At 48.5% G+C, this 19,900-nt stretch overlaps 1 protein-coding gene across 1 annotated transcript; it reads right to left on the bottom strand.

The window, feature by feature from the left end:
• Positions 1 to 9,176: 9,176 nt before the first annotated feature.
• Positions 9,177 to 14,636, bottom strand: CHST2 (carbohydrate sulfotransferase 2; the record flags this gene model as incomplete). The annotated part of the gene is made up of 1 exon (XM_080813060.1): positions 9,177 to 14,636. The coding sequence occupies one exon, from the start codon at positions 14,634 to 14,636 to the stop codon at positions 13,032 to 13,034; it is 1,605 nt and encodes a 534-aa protein (XP_080669186.1). The 3' UTR covers positions 9,177 to 13,031.
• Positions 14,637 to 19,900: the final 5,264 nt, after the last annotated feature.

Genomic DNA, 19,900 nt, shown 5'->3' with positions numbered 1-19,900 from the left:
CACTAAATGGAGTGAGCAGAAATTGGTGGCGGGGGGATCTGCATTGTCCTTTAATAGTTAACATGCAATGTTTCAGGCGTCTGGCAAGCCAGACTTTCTCATCACCTGAAAATAAGCTAAGAAATGAGAGCGTTCCTCATCTTTCCTATTTACACACTGCTTGTTTGCCTTTGCCTCTCCTAATAATGCATCTTCAAAAAGACGCCTAAAAACCAAATTCTTGAGTCAGCCACAGGGCTAAAACACTGCCGGATGGAAGCCCAGAATTCATTTTAATGTGTAGTATTCCCTAGACTGTGACAGAATTCAGGTTTCAATTAGCCTTCTCCAGGCTCCCAAAACCAAAAAGAATCTAGTGGGTTGTTAACATATTCATAAATAAACAAATGCTTGGTGTCTTGGCAGGCTGCCTGGACGTGGTATCAGGGAAGGATCCGGGCATCGATGGTGAAGCCATAGGGTTCCTTCACGTCTCTCCCTCCCTGGGACTGGACCAGCTGCAGGTGCCACTCCTGGCTTTCTGAGCATCTTTATCTACACATTTATGGAACTCTGCAGGCAAGATGTCCACAAAAGGGGCTGGACATCCAGCCAGAATCACTAAACGAGGTAGTGCTTCAAGTGCAGGAGACCCCTAGGCTGGGCATTGAGAAAAGGAAGGTGTCTATAGGTCTGCAGACCCTTCCTTCCCAAACTTCAGTGTGCATATACACCACGCTGGGATCCTATTAAAATGCAGATTCCAGGGACGCCTGGGTGGCTCAGTTGGTTGGACGACTGCCTTCAGCTCAGGTCATGATCCTGCAGTCCCGGGATCGAGTCCCGCATCGGGCTCCCAGCTCCACAGGGAGTCTGCTTCTCCTTCTGACCTTCTCCTCGCTCATGCTCTCTCTCATTGCCTCTCTCTCAAATAAATAAATAAAATCTTTTTAAAAAAATAAAATAAATAAAATGCAGATTCCATCTTGCAGGATAATGGTGCACTGACCTGCTGGTCTGAAGGCCCCATACCTTGAGTAGCAGTGTTGTAAAGGGAGCTCAAGACTGTTCGTTTCACTATGAAATAAACACGGTTGGGAGACATCCCGGGTGCCAGGCAGTGTTGCCTTGATGATAAGACTAGGACTCTGCTTAGAGGAGCCTGCCATGTAATAGGAGAGGCTGCTTCTAACACAGTATTCATTGAGATTCTTTGCATTACAAGGAAGAAAAAGCTCATCCAAAATGGCTCAAGTGAAAAAGGGAATGTCACTGGCTCCTGTATTTGCAAAGGCCAAGTAAGGCTGACTTCAAGTCCAGCTTGAAAGCAGGGCTAAAATGATGTCACCAATGCCTAGTTTGCCTTTCTCCACCAAAACCTAGCTTCTCTCTCTCCAGCATTTTGCTCTTCTTCCTGTGGTTTGATTCCTTTCTTCTTGGGGCAACACGGATGTCAGTCCATCCACCCTGACAGAGTGCCTGTCAATTCCAGATGTCTCAGAAAAAACTCAAGGTATCTATCTCATTGGATCTAATGGGTCACATGGTCAGCCCTTAACCAAGCACTGTGTCCTGAGAAGTCAGACATTCAGCCTGGCCAACCCTGGAGTTTGGGGTTGAGTTAGATCCTGCAGAACCACATGTACCAAGAAAGCAGGAGGCATGGATTCCCAAAAGAAAATCAAGGTTGGATGGTGAGCGGCAAAAGCCCACAGTCACCACTGCAAATGCATGACAGAAGCCTGTGCAGGGGGGCAATGAGAGCATGGAGATAAGCACTGATACTTGATAAATGCTGTCAACAACAATGTGGTGGGAGGGGGATGGACCAGCCGCAGGGCAAAGTATGCAAAGTCTGGAAAGGACTGGGCACTGATCGTTTTGTTGGGGGCATTCAACTCAATACTTCCCCACCTCCCTCTTAACCGTGGTGTAATTCAGTCTCTCCAGAAATATTTCATTACACTACTTTCTGTGCAGGAGATGAGAAATGAAAACTGTGGTTAAATTGCTCCCGAGATTAGAGATAAACTGGAATGTAGACTAGACTGACACACACCAAAGATTTAAAAGCCAGTATAGACACTATGCAGCTGGGGGCTAGTTGGTGTTCAAAGGAAAAAGGCATTGGTGTGAACTGAAATAGAAGCTTCCACAAGGCGTGAACACACAGATGCATTGGGAGTGATGGGACCAAACAAGTAGTGGGCGAGGACAGCGACATCTTCAGAAACCAGGGACACCTGCAAAATTTGAGCACCCAGGTCAATGACCTCCTCTCCACCATGGCCTCTGCCACCATCATCTGTGACTTCAGTATTCATGTTGGAAACCCACCTGACATCTTAGCCCTTCAGCTTCTTAACATCTCCACCTTCAATCCAACACAACTACCAACTACCTTAGCCCTTGACAAGTAACAACTACAGAAATGTAGGTTTCAAGGATTCCTGACCAACATTCTACATTTTCTCCTGCCTGAATTACTTGTATTTTTTATTTTATCTTTATTTATATAAAAGCTCAAATCTTTGATCTCATTGATGGTCTCAATCCAGTATCCCTCCTATTTTCTCCCGATCCATTACCCATCATCTACCTAACGTAAAAGAGCAGAATGTCGCCAGAGAAACATGCAACTTGCAAATTCATTATCACCACAAATGTCCCAAAATAGCAGTGATAATGATGCTGATGATGATGGTGATATCAACACCATTTCACATGCATTAAGTATCATTATGAGCCGGCCGGATTCTCAATTTTGAGTCAGTAAGTACATAATTCTTTTTGGTTTAATTTAGCACAGTGTTTCTCAATGGAACCACTATTAGTTTTTCTAGAGGGACATGGGACTTCATACATGGGACTGTTCCTGTGCATGAAAGGCCATTCAGCATTACTCCCCAGTCATGGCAAAACACACACGCGCGTGCACGACCCCCAGTCCACCCTCCCAACCAGACTGTAGGAACAGTCCCACAGCCAGCTGAGAACCACCGGCTGAGTGAAAAGAGCACTAACTTGAGCATCAAGAATGACACTGACTGTACTTTGAGACCTTGAGCAAACAGCTTAGCCTCTGTGACTACCAGGTTCTTCTCCTGTAAAAGGTGGATCATAACCTTACTTCTGCCTAGAGAGGGCAAGTTTCAAGTAATCTGATGAAATACTAGTGAGAAAATTTAGTGTGTTCATTAAGATTAAGTTTGGCTATGACAAAAAGTTGGCAGCAACAGCATAAACAATTAGATGTGGATTTTTCCCACATCATAGCCACCCTGACGGCTGGTGGTCCAAGGCTGGTGTGGTAGCTCCCCTGTGTCAACAATGTCCCCAGTTTCTCTCTTTCCGCAAGCTACCTTTACCTTCGTGGCTGCCTCTCAGTCATGAAATAGGGGCCCCACTTCCAGACTCAATCTGCAGGAAAGGTAGACAGAAAGGGAGGGAGGGACGAAGGAAGAAGACAAAACGGACAAGGAAAAGCTGTCTATATCAGAAATGTAATGCTTGCCCAAAACTCCCCAGCCAACTTCCATTTACACCTCACTGGCTGTCACGTGATCCTTCCCACCCACAAAGGAGACTGGGAAATATTTTCAGCTGAATATACTGCCTTCTTGAACAAAATTAAGGTTCTGTGAGTGGGGAAGAAGGGGAGAAAGGATAATGGGTGGGAAACCAGCAATATGTGCCATCTTGGGCAAGTTACAAAGCATTCTGGAAGTATAGGGTGGCATTATGATTAAAACCTGAGGGAAAGCACATAACAAAATACAGTATCTACATGAATTTCACTACATAAATTCCATCTGGAGTCTCATTTATCCACATTACTTAAGACTAAACAAGTGAATGTTCTTATTTATGTCCAATAGGCATGGTGGCCCAATTAGCTGATGAGGCACATCTCTGCCTCATTTTAACATAACAATGCAGAGTGAGCCACCTTGTGTGTAGAGAACCCTAAAGAAAATAGCCCCCAATTATTCAAGATAACAGGAGAATAATAAGAGCATAAATGAATTTAAAAGGACATTTATGGGTTTAAGGCCACCTGGCCTCCATCCCCCTACTTTTGATAATTGCATTCTGATTTTCTTGTGGGAAACAACTTCCCTACATTGTATGCTGGTTGGCGGACTATCAGTCAAGGCGCCCTGCTCAGGTGCCAAGGAACAGGCACCTGACCGAACCTGAGCCAAAGCAACTCTCTCATCCAGCACTTTGAATATTGAATGTGTGAAGCAAGGGAGAGAGGGAGGGAGGGAGGGAGGGAGAAGAGAAAGAAAGGGAGAGAGAAGAGAGGAGAGAGGTGGGAAGGGGAGGGGAGGGGAGAGGAGAGGACACCAAAGTGTCCAGCCTTGCTCCTTCACTGTTCTTCGATTCTGTGGGCTCCCCACACCTTTCCCAGTAGATGAGTCAGTTTTGCAACCAAAGAACCTTGACCGATGCCCAACAGAATGACATTTTCAGGCCACCCAGAAACTCAGTCATCTGCTTTGTTTTCAACCGCATCTCCTACTAAAACTTGACCAGAACCCCAAAGGACACTTCTTCTCTGATCCCCAGACATTCCATAGAGACATTGAGAACTACTGGAGTGGTCAAAAGACTGGGAGGACCCAAGAAAATAAAAAGTCCTAGGGTGCGAATATGTCAGAGAGCCCCCAATTGGGAATCAGGAGCTGTGATTTCTAGTTTGCGCTCTTCCCCCAACTGGGGACACAGAGCACATCTCAGGGTCTCTCTGCACCTCAGTTTCCACACTTGGAAATGACTGAGCTGACTCACATCAGTTTTTATAAGATACCAATACTTCCTCACTTTGCTAGGTCTCCACATACCCACTGAGTTCTTACTCTTGAACAGTTAACAAGTCCTATGTATCAGCCTCCTGACATTCTCCCTCCTTGACCCCCGCTCTGCCTACCTTGTCTTTTATAATTTACATTAGATCGCCTAGAAGCACCATCTCACCCTTGGAAAGAAATCCCCCTCCCTTCTAAACTCCCCCAGGGGCTCCCTGAGTAAATCAACACTTCTAGGGTGGACTATAGAATTTGCGATTGCTTCTCTGCATTTCACCTGCTGTGGTTTCTTGCCCCATGCCATGCTAGCTGGCACTACTCTGATCCCTTCCGCCTGCAAGCCCCAGCTGCCCAGGGTGAGGCATGAAGCAGCCTTTACTGGAGGTCTGGGCAACAGAGGCAGCTCCAGCACAGCTCAGTGGGCCAAACAATGCCACGCTGAACATCAGTCTTCCTGCCCCCTGGCCATTCTCTTCTTGGGAGTGTCAAGGCCGTGTCCCTTCCTTGGGCTCCAGCCTCCTGAGCCCCCTGTCACGTTGCTATCCCCAGTCATTCCACCCTTTACCTCTCCCTTCTCCATTTACTCTTTCTCCCTCAACCTCCAAATGTCCTTTCCAGATGTCTCCTTCCCACCCTCTAAAGGGCCTGTTTCTTGTTTGGCCAACAAAGGCCATTCTAAGAGGAATTTTGTCCAACAGCACTTAAACCAACAGTTAACCTTTCTCTTTCTGCTGCATAAAAATGCATCTCTAAAGATAGGGATAACACCTGTTCTTTGGCTGAAGGCATAATGCCTCAAGCATTCAGGAGGTATTTCTCCAAAAGCATTTGGCTGGGACAAAAAGACTTGCTATTTTGTTGGTATCCCTTAATGGAAACAGAGCAATCTCTGATCTACCAAGCAAAAAGAAAGGGGCCTTTTCACTTACTAGCTGTGTGACCTAAGCAAAAGGACCCATCTAAACCTATATTGTTCTTCTATAAAATAGGGACAATAGTAATACTTACTCCATAGGATTGTGGTGAGAATAAAATAGAAACATGCATAAACAGTGCTGTGCACAGTGACTGGCAAATAACAAATGATCTACAAAGGGTAAATGATGGTATTATGATTATTACCATCGTTACTGCTACTTACAGCACTTAAAAGTGAAATTAAAATGGTGATAGCAAGTTATAAAGAGCACAGCACATCAAGAAGGCACTTGGGGAGTGTGGAAATATAAATGAAAAACCATGTGCAACAAAGACTTAACCTAAATAAAGTGTACTTGGAACTCACGTCCTAGGAAGGATACTGGTCTCACTAGCAAGTAGGGCTGGTTAAATAACAGAGCTAAAAACTATAAATGTGAATGCTGTTGTTTCAGAAAGAAAATGTGTTTCATTTCTATTTTTCTTTGAAAAAGGAATAACATAATACCCTCCTTCATCTAAAGATCCTGAACACCAATATGAGAACATCAAATATCTTAATTCGTCCCAGGAGCTCATTCGGCCCTAGAGAGAATAAGAGTTTGCCTGAGTAACTGGGACATCTGAAAATGGAAATGGAATATTTAGACCTCCATGTTGTTTCTTGAAAACTTCCAGTCCCTGGAAAGGTTAAAAGAGAATCACAGCGGAGGTGAGCTCCATACGTCAAAAGCAAATACACATGGGGCGCCTGCGTGGCTCAGTGGGTTAAGCCTCTGCCTTCCGCTCAGGTCATGGTCTCAGGGTCCTGGGATCAAGCCCCACATCAGGCTCTCTGTTCAGTGGGGAGCCTGTTTCTCCCCCACCCCCACCCCATCTCTCTCTCTCTCTCTCGGCCTGCCTCTCTGCCTATTTGTGATCTCTATCTGTCAAATAAATAAATTTTTAAATAATTTTTTAAAAAAACAAACCTCAAATACACAGCCTCAGCCTCCTTTATAATAACACATTTTCCTAGTGGGCTCTTTAAACATTGTATCATTTCTGTTGGACTGCAGTTCAATTGTTACTTTTCTTTGGTGGGGGAGGCTCCATTATTGTTTCTCTGTTTCAAACACTAACAAGGAAGGATCACATTGGAAGACTTCCATCTGCATGATTTGGTATGTTCCTTTTGCCGGTATTAATTTGCCTTCTTTTACAGCTTCTGGATGCCACATATATGAAGAGTTCAAGATATCGTGGAATGTCGTATACTATTCTAAAGTCTCTTGGACAAAGTGTCTGCCCCTCAATCCCTTCTGCTCTGTCTTCTTGGGCCACGTCTTCTATTTCACACTCACTTACTACAGACCCGTGAGCAAGACACAGCTTCAGTGCTGGGGAGATACACACACACACAAGAGATCCTGAAGAACCTAGACTAGGAGAGGAAGTAGGCTATGAACAATGAGTCTCAGTCTGCACTGGCTCCCACCGATAGATCCATGCTCATGGCGGTAGGGGAAGGAGGGGACAGAAAGACACTTCTGCATCTTAGAGTAGGGCCAATAAATTAAACCTTCAGAAAGATCCCGGATCTTCAATAATGAGTAGGAATTCACAAAGCAGAGAAGGAATGGGAGGCAGGAGGTGAAGAGAGTGGAGAACTGCTACCCAGAGGAAAATGGGATGTATCACAACTATTATAAAAAATAAACATAGCCAACTATACTTAGCACAATGAGGAGGTACACCAGTTGGCTTAGTGACATCTTGCACCTTTACTCCTTGAGTTTATTGTGACTTGACCTTCTGCTCTTCCATACGTAAACTTTCCCTCTCTACTATACACAAAGCAAATACAGAGTCCCACGGTAGTTCCAGAAGGAAGGGAACATTGTCATTAGCGGGACTTGCCAGTATCCACCTGCCAAGGACAAGGAGGGCGTGCCCGCATCCTCATGGAAGACGAATAACCTGTTCTTCTAAGGATTCCCACAACAACACAAGCTGTCTTGCGCCTGACCAATCCTGAGAACACTCAGTCTCAAGCGCTCTCAAGCCCAGCTGATGACTCAGAGGGGCTTGTGCATCACTTGCTGCAGTTCCTAAGGATCACGTGTCCTGTGTCTGTGCACCTCCTTAGAATTCCATCGCACAAAGCGCATTTGTCTGGCTAGGATGTCTCTGCGTTAATTACAGTTCACACAATAAACCCTACCTTTGCACCCACTTCCCAGGAACTTGTGGGCCACCATTATCTGCTCTCTCCCCTGGTTTGGCATTTCAGTCCCTGCACACAGATCCAGGAGCACCTCCACGGCGTATAACCTGTACAGCAGGCTGGCCCCACGCACAGAAGGACACTGTGCTTGGCTTAATTCTTTGCTACTGCAGAATTGAAAGGTTAAAAGGTTTTTTAACAAGGGGCTCCACCCTTTCATTTTGCACTGAGCTCCACAAATTACATAGCTGGTCCTGTCTAAGAGGTGCGTTTCTGTCAAGCCCTGCCTAGACACCCAAGATGGGAGTCACTTTGATCACTTTCAATCGTCATTCATGTGGCAGGGTGACTATCACAAACCTGCAAAGCTCGAGCAGCCCCCAGACAATTTTTGACATCTAATTACAGATAACCGGGTCGACCAAAAGTTAAGCTTGGCCTCGGCCATTCTCGATCATTCTTTATCATCCTGCCAAGTCTGCGGAGAGGCTCCTACTCCTTCAAGGCTCCTTCAAGTTTACAAACAATACCTCCTCCAAACCCTGGTTCATAAAGTTTCCCATTCTATAAACTTAACCTGTTATTCAGGATTTAACAGTTTCCTTAGCATAATTTGATTAAGGGTGTGCAGAATTGCATCAGCCATAATAAAAGTCAAGCCCTGTAATTTCAATTATTAAACACTTGTACAAGATCCTGTACCCAAGCAGCCCAGCGGCTGTAAACTTGAACTGCAAAAGTAGCAGCTGGGATGTCCAGAAAGGAGGGAAAGGATATGAGCAAATTATGTTCTTCCTGTGACAGTTTTGAACGGCCTCAAGGTGAGTGACAAAGCGGTCTGTAAACGGCGTGTTTACCTCAAGCCACCCCCTCACACAGCTCAGGCCATTCTTCACTTGCGATTGTCATTTACTGCCTGTCCACACTGGATCCTGACACAGAACTGTCATAGGCTGTGATAGACTCATCGGCACTTACTGTCCCGAGGTCTGAAATCAAAAGTATCCCTCCCCACATACCTTTCAGTGGGCATTAAAACATTCTCTTTTCCAGACTTGAAGACAGTGCAGGATCTGGGTGGATGCGTGCAGCGGGGGGTGGGGGTGGGGTGGGTGGGGTGTTGTCGTGTGGAGGGAGGGAAGACAGGTGGGGGAGGGTGGTAGAGTGACACCTCAGCCTTCTTCACAGCTACAGACAAAACATGCCTTTTTATTTCCCTCTTGGTCTTTCTGAAGTCATCTCTAGAGACAGGGTTTCAAACATGATCTTTATTTCATTGCTGAGACCCGGGGAATATTCATTAACAGCCTCTCTCAGATTCACATTAATTTCAAACCGACAGCATAATCCAGCCGCAACTACACCGTACACAACAGAAATTCTGGACAGGACTGGCCACAGCCAGGCAGGGATGCGTGGGGACAGGCCACCATTGTCTCATTCAGCATCCACAAGAGGCCGAACTTCCTGAAAATAACTATTCCTCTGCCTGGGTGAAATCCACCTCATGGTCCGTTAAACTGCTCATTCAAAGCCCTCAAAATAATAAATAAGTATTACAACCGTAGAGCCCTCCCTTAGGTACCAAGGCAGCATTAGTTCCACAGGTAGCTTTGACCCTCCATTCTCTTGTTCATACAATTGGGAAAACAAGTAATGAACGTCAAGTCCCTCATCTGGAAATTTTTACTTCTCCACATTCAGAAACTCTGAATTTTTGTTTCTAATTCCTCTGTGGGAAATATTAGCCTATACCCGGGCACCCAGGAAATCTTGAAGACGTTCCTGTTGCCTGCTCCCCACATCCAAACAGAGCCCAAGGCCCCCTTCCTCCAGCAAATTTCAGTGAACAGCCTAGCAATTTCTCCAAACAGGGAACACATTCTTTCACTCTTTCCCTTCTGAGCGCTTTAAAATTTCGACAGTTCGCTATTTCATTCATTTACTTACCAAGCGTTTATCAAGGACTCACTACACCGTGGACACTGAAGGGTACAGAATTTGCCCCAGTCCCTGCCCGCAAAGGTGCCCACGGGTCAGTCTGAATGAGGCCTTTGAGTGCCTCTGAGCTCCCTGAAATTCAAGCACCCAGCCAGTGCCACTGCCTTGTTCCAAACTCTTATTTGTTGACTAGATGCACCAGGTAGACTACGTTTTATAAATAGAGCTTTCTAATTAACAAAGGCATTCCAAAGTCAAAGGGGCCAGTCAGGCGTGCTATCAGCTGAGCAGAATTTGAAAATAAAAATCACTCGGATAACCTGCTCTGAAGAATATTTCCTCCTGCTGATGGACATTCTGCCAAGCTGGGACATGGGAAAGCATTGCCTTTACGGCCACTGCCTCAGAAACGGTCACAGTCTTGGGTGCAGTTTGCCAGGGCCCAGGTCTGCTTGCACTGGGGGCTGACAGGAGCTTAGGAACGCCAAAAAAGCTTCTCTCCTTCTCCGACCCGTGGAAGCTGAATGTCACTGATAGGACTGTCTCGACCGTTGGTGGGAACTACACCTGTCTTGCTTTCCTAGAATGCAGCTAGGTACAAATCTCCAGGAGCCACAATTCACCTTTTCCAATTACAGAGCGGCAGAGTGGAGAGCAAGCATCTGCTACAAACAAGGGTATTGGGCAGAAACCCCGTTCAAACACCACCAGGGGACAAATGGTGTTGATGCTTAAAATTTCATCTGAGCAGAGACCATGAGTGCTGTGCCGGCTGCCAGGGCCCCACGTGGCATCCAGTTTTTTTTTGTTTTGTTTTGCTTTGTTTTGTTTTTAGATACAAGATCCAAACACATCGAAATTCTACTTTAACACCAAGTCCTTAGATACACTGACAGAAGAATGAATTCTACTGTTTAAAAATCCTTCACTCAAAAACGAAGCATGAATTTTACTGTGACCGAGTGATAAGAGCTGATTCTAATGCCACATGAAGTTTGTTTTTCCATGTTTTTTTATTTAGAATGGTTGCCTTTTAAAGATGTGGTCTTGATTTCCTGTTAAACCTGTTTCATCTATAGTTGTCCGACATTAATATTTATTTTGTTCACTTAATTTTAGTATTCTTCAATGAAAGCTATTGCAAATATTCCGTTGCTGCCGATAATTGGGCAGAGGCGCTACCGTGAAAATAGCATAGAAAGCATGATCCATATGTCATAGCTGTCGTCTGATTTAAACAACACAATACTACAAACTATTTTAGGAAATTAAGAACTAGTCATTCTAGAGTATGTTATAAAATCCACTGCTAAACACAATTCTGTTTTTCTAACTTCTGTGCTTCTTTATCTTGAACTCTCAACAGTGTAGTTAGATTTCACATTGTAATGAAAATTATACTTAAGAATCATCTTGTGTTAAAATCTTTCCCATGTACATATTATTTTTCATCATATTTTCCTTCAGATCCCCCGCGTTCAGCCAACACAGCTTGGCCCGCAGAGATTTCACAATAAATTATAGTAAAATAAAGTCATGATGATCTCAAACTTGTACCGTCTCTAATGAAATATATAACTACACTGTCTCTCGTTCCTTACTTAGGGTTTAAAACTCCATACTGTAATACAGAATGCTTCAGTCGAAATCTCAGGACAGCAGCACACCATCACCATTGCAGGAAAACTGGCATGGTTTTCTCCCTGGAAAATACCAAATCTCAAATCCAACACACTTACTCATAATTCATTTTCATTTCCTCTTTCCCAGAATTCATTTTCGTATCTAAAAGGAGCTCTTGACTGAAGCCTTATGCTGTCTGCAACATGTTATAGCTTCTTTGCAATTTTACTTTTAGGAAACACAGTCAGGAAAAGTAATGCACCCTCGTGGGCATCCCACGTAAGCCATGACAAATTCACATTCTGTTTTGCGCTGATTTGAATGGGAACCAAGAAAGAAAAGGAAAAGCCTGTGAGTGCCCTTATAGCTCTCAGGTGAAACTTCCCTTTTCAAATGCCTCCATTTACTGGATCACAGGCAGGAGAACACTCCAGATACGTATGCTTGTTATTTTTCTAACCAAAGAAGTTGCTGCCATCATCAACAATACATTCATGCTGATTTCTCAGGTCTGTGTTTTAATCCTCAGAAATTTTTTACTTATATTCTTTAAAAAAAAAAAAAAGTCCTTTTTCTGAATTAACCTCAGAACCAAAACATGTCTCTGCTTCAGGGTTCCCCAGTCTTAACTGAACAGTAATCAAAACCGAATGCCTTCAAAGCCCCAAGGGCTGCTTCTTCCTTTCTGTGCTCAAAGTGGAACAGGAAAGTAGTATGAGTTTTCCCTCCACGGCCCTGCTTGGTGTTTGCCTTTAGAATTCGAAGGTTTGTCCCCACTCCTGCTCACCTGACAGGCTGTGATTTACATGTGAGAAAACTACTCCAAGGTTCTTATCAAGGAGTCAGAAGCTGTCCCCACCCATCCTAGCAGTTTTCTAGGAAACAGAATGGGGAGAGGAGGTGGGGGGAGGGGAAGCAAAGTCTTTCTGAAGCTACACAAGAGAAGTAGCACAGGTCAATCCAAAGTAATGGAGGCAAATATTAAAAAGAATATTATTTATTATCTTTTTTATTAATACTCACGTAGAACCTTTGCTTTTTACACAAGTCTACTTTTAGAAGAATGCCTCCTCGGTTTATCATGCCCAATGGAGCTCTGCGCTCCTGGACAACTTCCCCCTTCTCCACCCCCACCCCTCACAACCAAATTACTCTTTTACGTGTTCACAGATACCACGAAAATTTTGTAAACAAGATTTAGGTTACTGGATCTTGATTTAATCAACATCCCACTTCAAAAGGGAAGGCAGGTAAGAGAGAGGGTAGGAAAGGCGGGAAAAAGGAAGGGAGAAGAGGCGGGGGCGGGGGGGGGGGGGGAGCTGGTCAGAACTTTCAAGTCTTGCCTTTGCTGAGATGTGTGTGTATTGTGGCTGTTCCTTGAAATTCAATGACTCAAAACATTGACAGCAAGTGCCTGTGTGGTTATTTATATTATATATCTATAATAGAATATGTGGGCTTCCTCAGTTTGGGTCTGGGCTGTTTTTGTTTAAATACACCACAGTCCTCCTGTGGGCGTCTCCACCGGGAGTCGGCTCTCCCAGGAAACCCTCTCAGAGCTGGGGTTTCCGGAGCAGGGTCTTACTGAGGTCTTTGACCTCCTCGGGGCTATTGACCCGCTCATAGCCCAGCACCGCCATGGGCTGGTAGCAAAACTCCTCCACCTGTTTGATCTGCTGGAAGGTGAGGGCCGTCCGCCAGGCGTTGGCGGCCTGCGTGGCGTTCCGCGCGGACACCACGAAAGGCTTAGAGGAGGAGCCTGAGCCGCTGGTCATGTTGAGGGCAAACTGTTCCATTTCGGGGCTCACCAGCAGCCCCACAAAGTCGTACACCCTCCGTAGGGTCTTGACGGGGTCTCCCACCAGGTCCTCGTACCGCACGACCAGGTAGTGGCCTTGCAGCCAGTCAGGGGGCTGCAGGGCCGTCTGGAGTGTCTTGGCCATGCTGTTGCAGATGACCTCCATAGCGCCAAGCGCATGGTAGTCCGCCGGGCCGCCCACACCCTCCTTCTTGACGCCCAGCTTGTGGCCAGCGGCCTCCAGGAAGGGCATGCGGTGGGCTCTTGGGTCCCGGCTGCGCACCACCTGAAGGCTCTCACGGATGAGCCCGTGGCGCGAGCGGATGCGTGAGCTGGCCACAGCACGCGGATCGCGCACTAGGTGGATGACTTTGAGGTCCAGGGCCGGGTCGCGCAGCAGGGGCGCCAACACGGCCACGTCGAAGACACGCACGCCCTTGATGACCAGCGTGCGGTACTTGCGGCATTCCTCCTCAAAGCGTGCCAGGCGCTGCGGCGGGCACTTCTTGCACACGCGGTCATCCACCAGCCCAACGACCTCCTTGCGGTAGGCGGGGCACAGCGGCGAGGAGCACACCACCTTGTTGGTGGCTGCCCCGAAAATGCCCAGCGTGGTGAGGTTGCGCCCCCCGCTGCCCGCGGGGCTGTACAGCTGGAAGACCGAGAGGTCGCAGCGATAGAGAGCGCTCAGCATGTCCCGCGCAGCCCCTTGCAGAGAAACAGCGTCCCCTGGGTACAGTTTTTGCCACACATGCCACACTGGCTCGTAGAGAAAGAACACCTCGGGGTTCTGGTTGAAGAGCTCACCGAAGAAAGACGAGCCCGAGCGCCACGTGGTGAACACATACACCAACTGCCTCTTTTCTCCGCCACCCCCTGTGCCCCGAGTGCCATTGCGAGGAGGGGCCACGGCCCCCGCTGCCCCTGCTGCTGCTGCTGCGGCGGCTGGGGCCACCCCGACGGCTGCGGCGGCAGGAGGGCGGTACGGAGTACGAGGGTCCAAGCGGGTGTGTGCGCGGGGCGGCACTGCCGGAGGAGGCCCCGGGCGCGCCCAGCCGCCCCCAGCCGCCCCCGCCGCGGCACCCAGCGGCCCGTCGGGGCTGCATTGCTGCAGCGGCTCCTTGTGCCACTTGTAGTCCAGGAGGTTGAGCATGGTGAGCACCAGCAGCAGCGCATAGCCCGCGCACAGCACCAGCGCCTTCCTGCGGAACACCTTCATTCCGAGCGGGGACGCGGGCCAGCGACGGCCCGGGCGCCTGGGCCACGGCGGGAGCAGGGCGCGCGGCGCGGCGGCAGGCGCAGCCGGGAGCAACCGGGGGGGCGCGCCCGGGGGCAGGGCTCGCGGCGGGCTGCGGCTCATCACAGGCACAGCCGGGGCAGGCGGCGCGGCGGAGGCGGCCCTGCAGCCCAGGAGGGGGACGCAGCGGGCCGACTTCGGGCGCGGAGACTGGGGCCGCGGCTCCGAGGCGGACGCGGCAGCAGCGGCGGCTGGTCCCCGACGCCCAAGGCTGGCTCTCCCATGGCAGCGGCTCCGAGAAAGACCTGCGAGGGAGAAGCGGAGTAAGCCGATGCGCCCCAATCCTCCTCCCCATCCGCCTCCTCCACCTAAGTAACGCCCACCCGCGGGTCTGCCGGGCTCCCCCCGCTCACCTGGTGCCGCGGGCGCACCCCGGAGCGGCCCGGGATCACGGCCGGGTGGTCTGTCCCGCTGTCACTCGTTCCTCGATTTCTCGCGCACGGTCTTGCCCGGGAGCCCCCGCGCCTTACAGGGGGCCGCGGGACTCGGCAGCCCAAGCCCTGGACAGTTTCCGGGCAGCTGGCGCCCTGCGGCTCGGGAAGGGAAACTTTCACCGGGCCTGGAACCCTGCTCCGCGCTCTGCTGAGCCCAGCATGCCCAGCTCCAGCGGTGTCTCCGCCGCCCTCTCGAGACCGCAGCTTCCTTCCTCGCTCCGGGGGGCGAAGCCGGCTGGGGGAGGGGGCTTATACAGGACCCAGCTCCCGGCAAAGCGGCTCCGCCTTTCTCGCTCTCGGCCTCCGCTCCCGGAATCTTCCCATCTCTCTGGCGGCGGTGGATGGGGTGCAGCGCTACCCTGCAGCGGCAGCAGCTGCTTCTTCCATCACTCGGAGGATGCCCGGGCCGGCATAGCCGGCAGCGCCCGCCGCTCCGCAGCCTCCTACTGGCCCGGGAGGACCCTACACACACAACAATCGGCCAAGGAGCCGGAGTCTGCAGCGCTCCCTTGCCGGCCCGCCCCCCCCTCCCCCCGGTACCAGCCGCTTCTGGCCAACGAGGTATCCGGGCAGAGGGAGCCCCCGCCGCTGCAGCCGCCGTGCGAAAGCAGCGCCCGGGAGGATGCTGCTACCCGACTCCCCCTACGCGGAGCGGCTGCAACGCGCTCGGGCCAGCCTCTGCGCGGCTGCTGCCAGCCTGCGCCGGGTTGGTGCGCGCGGCCGTCCGTCCCTGCGGCTCCTCCCCTTCGCCGCGCTGCCCTCCTCCTCCGCCGGTCCCATGCCCGCCCCCCTCGCGGAGTCGGGCTCCAGCCGCAGCCGCCGCCGCCGCCGCCTTGGGGGCAGGAGATGCGGGGCTTGATTCACAGCGACGACGCTCGGGCAGCAATCTACACGGCCGAGGCCGTAGCGGTCCGTCCCACAGCACCTGGGCGCGGAAGCGGGGTGCGGAGAGATCGGGCGCCCGGGGCTCTGAGAAACTTGGAGTCTCCTTGCGGCTGCCGGGCTTAGGCGCCCGTTTTTGCTTTCAGAAAGAGTTGGTGATAAAGTTAGGGCAGAAATCCCCAAGCGGCCGCCCACTCGGCTCTTCGCCCTGGGCGTCGGCACCGCCCGCCCCTCCGGGAACCGAGGACTCAACCGGCTCCGAGGATGCCGAGCGCCGCTTGCAGGCTTTCTACTCCCGGCTCACGCGTTCCAGCTGCTCTGGGGCTTCTCCCTCAGCGAGGAAGTAATAAATCTTTCTGACCCCGGGGTCAAAGAAGATGCATCAGTTTTCGGGAGGAGTGTGCAGGCGGGGCGCCTTCCCCCGCTTTACTCCACCGACGGATAGGGCAGCTTGGGGTTCACTACGCCCCCCGCAGATGCTCTCCGGGCCTCCGCTCGTAGTGATGCGTCCGCCGTGACCGAATGCTCGGGAACTGGGCTGATAGGGGTCGGGGAGTGACTCTGTTGTTCCAATTTACAGTAAAATACTTGTCTTGCTTCTTGCTTTTACAGATGAGTTCACATGATTTGACCCAAGGAAACACGGTCGTTGGAAATAAAAACTCATTTTGAGTTAGTTTAAGTTAAAGTTCTTTTTAAAAAGATGAAAAATCGCTCGCTCGCGCTTTCTCTTTCGCTATCAAGAGAACCAAAGGCAACGAAGCCATACCCTCAATTGCATCCGTAAAATGGGGACACTTACAATAGCATTCGGTAATTCAACGGTGATTGGGTGGTAGATGCTCGGATGATCTAACCCCATTGGAGGCATTGCCTAAGTTGCGGCGAATCGGTAGGGGTCCTGAAGTTCACGGGCTGCAGGGAAACAGAGCGCTGATCTCCTGGAGGCGTTCTGTTGCCTCCTACACATGAAGTTTTTGGAAGTTTGACAAAGTTACTACAAAATTCTATTTGTACTATTTTGGGTACCTTCTCTCAGCCAGAGGATCCTAAATTTAAAATGTTGCTGTTTGCCCTCTTATTCCTCACTGAGTTTGAAAGAATCTTAAGAGTACAAGGACTTTTGGGAAGTGACAACTCCAGCAGGTTTTCAGGAGAGAAAAATATTCGAAGAACTTGACTTCACCCCGTTTTCCCGAAAAAAACCCACAACGCCGGGAGTAAGTTCAGATAATTATTCCCTCTGTGGTTCTGACAAAGCATAAGGATGGGGTGTTTCTAGGACCCGTTTTATGCAAATGGAAGGAGGCAGAGTTGAGTTTAGGTGGCGCTTTCTCAAGTCGCAAGCGCATCACCCCTCAGAGCAGGTCCGAATAGCCGTCATCAATCCCTGTTTACAGACGAAGGTGGTAGAACTTAATTGAGTGACTTCCCACCTCTCCATTTCTGGATCCACCTACCTCCTTCCCCCTGCTGTCTTCGAAGGTCCCTCTCCCTTCTTCCCCCTATCTTTCCCCCCAACACACACACAAAAAATAAGTGATATTGGCTTGTTAAAAAACTGACGGAAGAAAGGGAGCTGTGGAAGCGAGAAAAATCTCAATCTTAATATTCAGCACGATTCCAAGGAAAATAATTTCTAGAATTTTTAATTTAGTCTCTGGCTTTGTGGTTACTCAGAAAGCACCATGAATTGCAATTATTTGATGTAAGACCCTTTCTTAAACAATTGTTTGCATAGAAACAATTTTGTTGCAATTTCCTAACACTTTACTAGAGTTGGCAAACTAGTAAATCCATTTGCCATACACCCCCACAGAGAGCGCTCAGCTGGCATAAATTACCAGCTTCCGGCATCTCCACCCTCTCCTGGCTTGCAAATATTTTACCAATTTGCATGGTGTCATGATTAATTCCAAACTTTGTTACAACTAATGACATCCTAGGACTTGATAATGTCTTCCTGCCCACATTTGTTCAGAAATTCTTTTCATTTTAACCCATTTATCCTTTTTTGCATAGGAACGTCCCAGACATACAATAAGTCACATAATAATTTCATTGGCAGGGGAGCCGGTCATGCCACTGTGCTGTCCTTCATTCAGTTTGTTACTTAGTTCGCTGCAATGCAGTCTGTGCCAGAATGCTCCTTCAGTCTTTTCTTTGGTGCCTGTGATGTGGAAAGGAACCACTATTAGAAACTTGCTGGGACCTTTGCCTAATCCTGGACAAATAGGGGCCTAACATCCAGGGGTGCTGTGGGCCCAGTACCCTGCCTGTGTAGTAGGGCAGAGAAATCTTCCAAGACCTTCCTCCATAATCAGGATTGGGAAAAAATATAAGGCTGGGTTATCTGGATAGTTTCCAGCCCAGCCTGTCAGTGTCATGGGGGACCCTGCGAGATTCACCTTTGGGAAATACATCTGCCCCTGGCAAGAAAGATCGCCTCACTCAGATTTTCAACAAATATGCATTTTCAATGGAACTTAAGCACACAGAATTGGATTAATCATACCCTTGATTGAAAACATACCGTCATTAGTCCAAGGGTAGCCCTTTTCTATTTTATATGACTTTAAATAACATAATGAATACTCATGAGCCCTTTACAGGGCCCAAAATCTCCAGAGATAACCATTCTACTTAATTTAGTTTAAAAATTTTAATGAAATGGTTAAGTTCAAAAAAAATTAAAAACCCACACTTGCCTTAATTGTCAAAAAAAGAAATAGCCTGAATAGTCTTATGATTATTAAGGAAATGAAGCAGTCATTTAAACTCTTTCCATGAGAAAACCAACAGGCCCAGAGGGCTTTATCAGATTTTCTAACAGATTTTCAAGAGCTAAATAATTTCTATCCTACACAAACTCTTCCAGAGAACAGAGAAAGAGTGAAGACTTCCTTCCAATTCATTCTAAGGGGAAAATAACTAGAAGGGAATTTCAGAGGAGGAAACGGGTCCTTTTCATTGCTTGATATACACATCAAACTCCTAAATAAAATACTAGCAGAGCAAATCTAAGTGAGTGTGGGAATAAAGACAAGATTGACAAACAAAGCCTTGGAGTTTCTTCCATCAGAGTTTCCTTCCAGACATCACGGACAAGCTAACTGGACAAAGAGATGTCCCCTGCCACAGCTAGCGACACCACCTCCTTGAGTCCACCAGCCATTTCCCTGCTACCTGTATAGGGCATCCTTACGGGTTCTGCCTGACCCCATGCATTCTCCCTTCCTTTGGGAACAGCATCTGAACAGCCCCACCCCATCAAGTGTGGCTTTCATGGGAACTTCAGCCAAAGTACTCCTCTTCTCTTCCCAAGGGGCATGTATGAGACCCAAACTCAGCAAGTTAAATGTTCTGTCCATGAAAGTTCCAGTCATTCATTCATTCATTCATTCATTCATTTTTTTAATATTTTGTATATTTTAGAGAGAGAGTATGAGAGAATGAAAGAAAACACACAAGGGCAGGGGGAAGGTGGAGGGAGAAGCAGGCTTCCTGCTGAGCAGGGAGCCCAAAGAGGGGCTCCATCCCAGGACCCCGGGACCATGACCTGAGCCCAAAGCAGGCAGTTAACCGACTGAGCCACCCAGACATCCCAATTCATTTATTCTTTACGTGTTGAACTGGTTTTATGTGGCAGGCAATCCAAATCTTCATCAGAGAGACTGAAAAATAGAATACAGTTGCAGCGCCCTCATCCCAACAGTGAAGCCCTAGGGAGATGCTCCATTACCCTTTCAGGGGGGCCCTGTCTTTAAGCCTTTGAACTTGGAGGGTTTTTTGGTTTGTTTGTTTTTAAAGATCCTGTGAGCTACTCCAAATGCATCCACCAATTCCCCCTCCTTCCCATTAAGTTTGTCAGAGTTCATTTTTGTTACTTACAACCAAAAATTCCAAATTGACATGGTGGCTTACTGCCTAATTATAGATTTGGTTTCATTCATGCTTTGTCTTTGTGCCTTATTCTCCACCTGCCCTTAAAGCAATGCTTTTGCTTTTGAG

This window comes from Martes martes (assembly GCF_963455335.1).
Source record: "Martes martes genome assembly, chromosome: 1".
In the NCBI taxonomy this organism is placed as follows: Eukaryota; Metazoa; Chordata; class Mammalia; order Carnivora; family Mustelidae; genus Martes; species Martes martes.
This window is presented reverse-complemented; position numbering and strand designations above follow the sequence as displayed.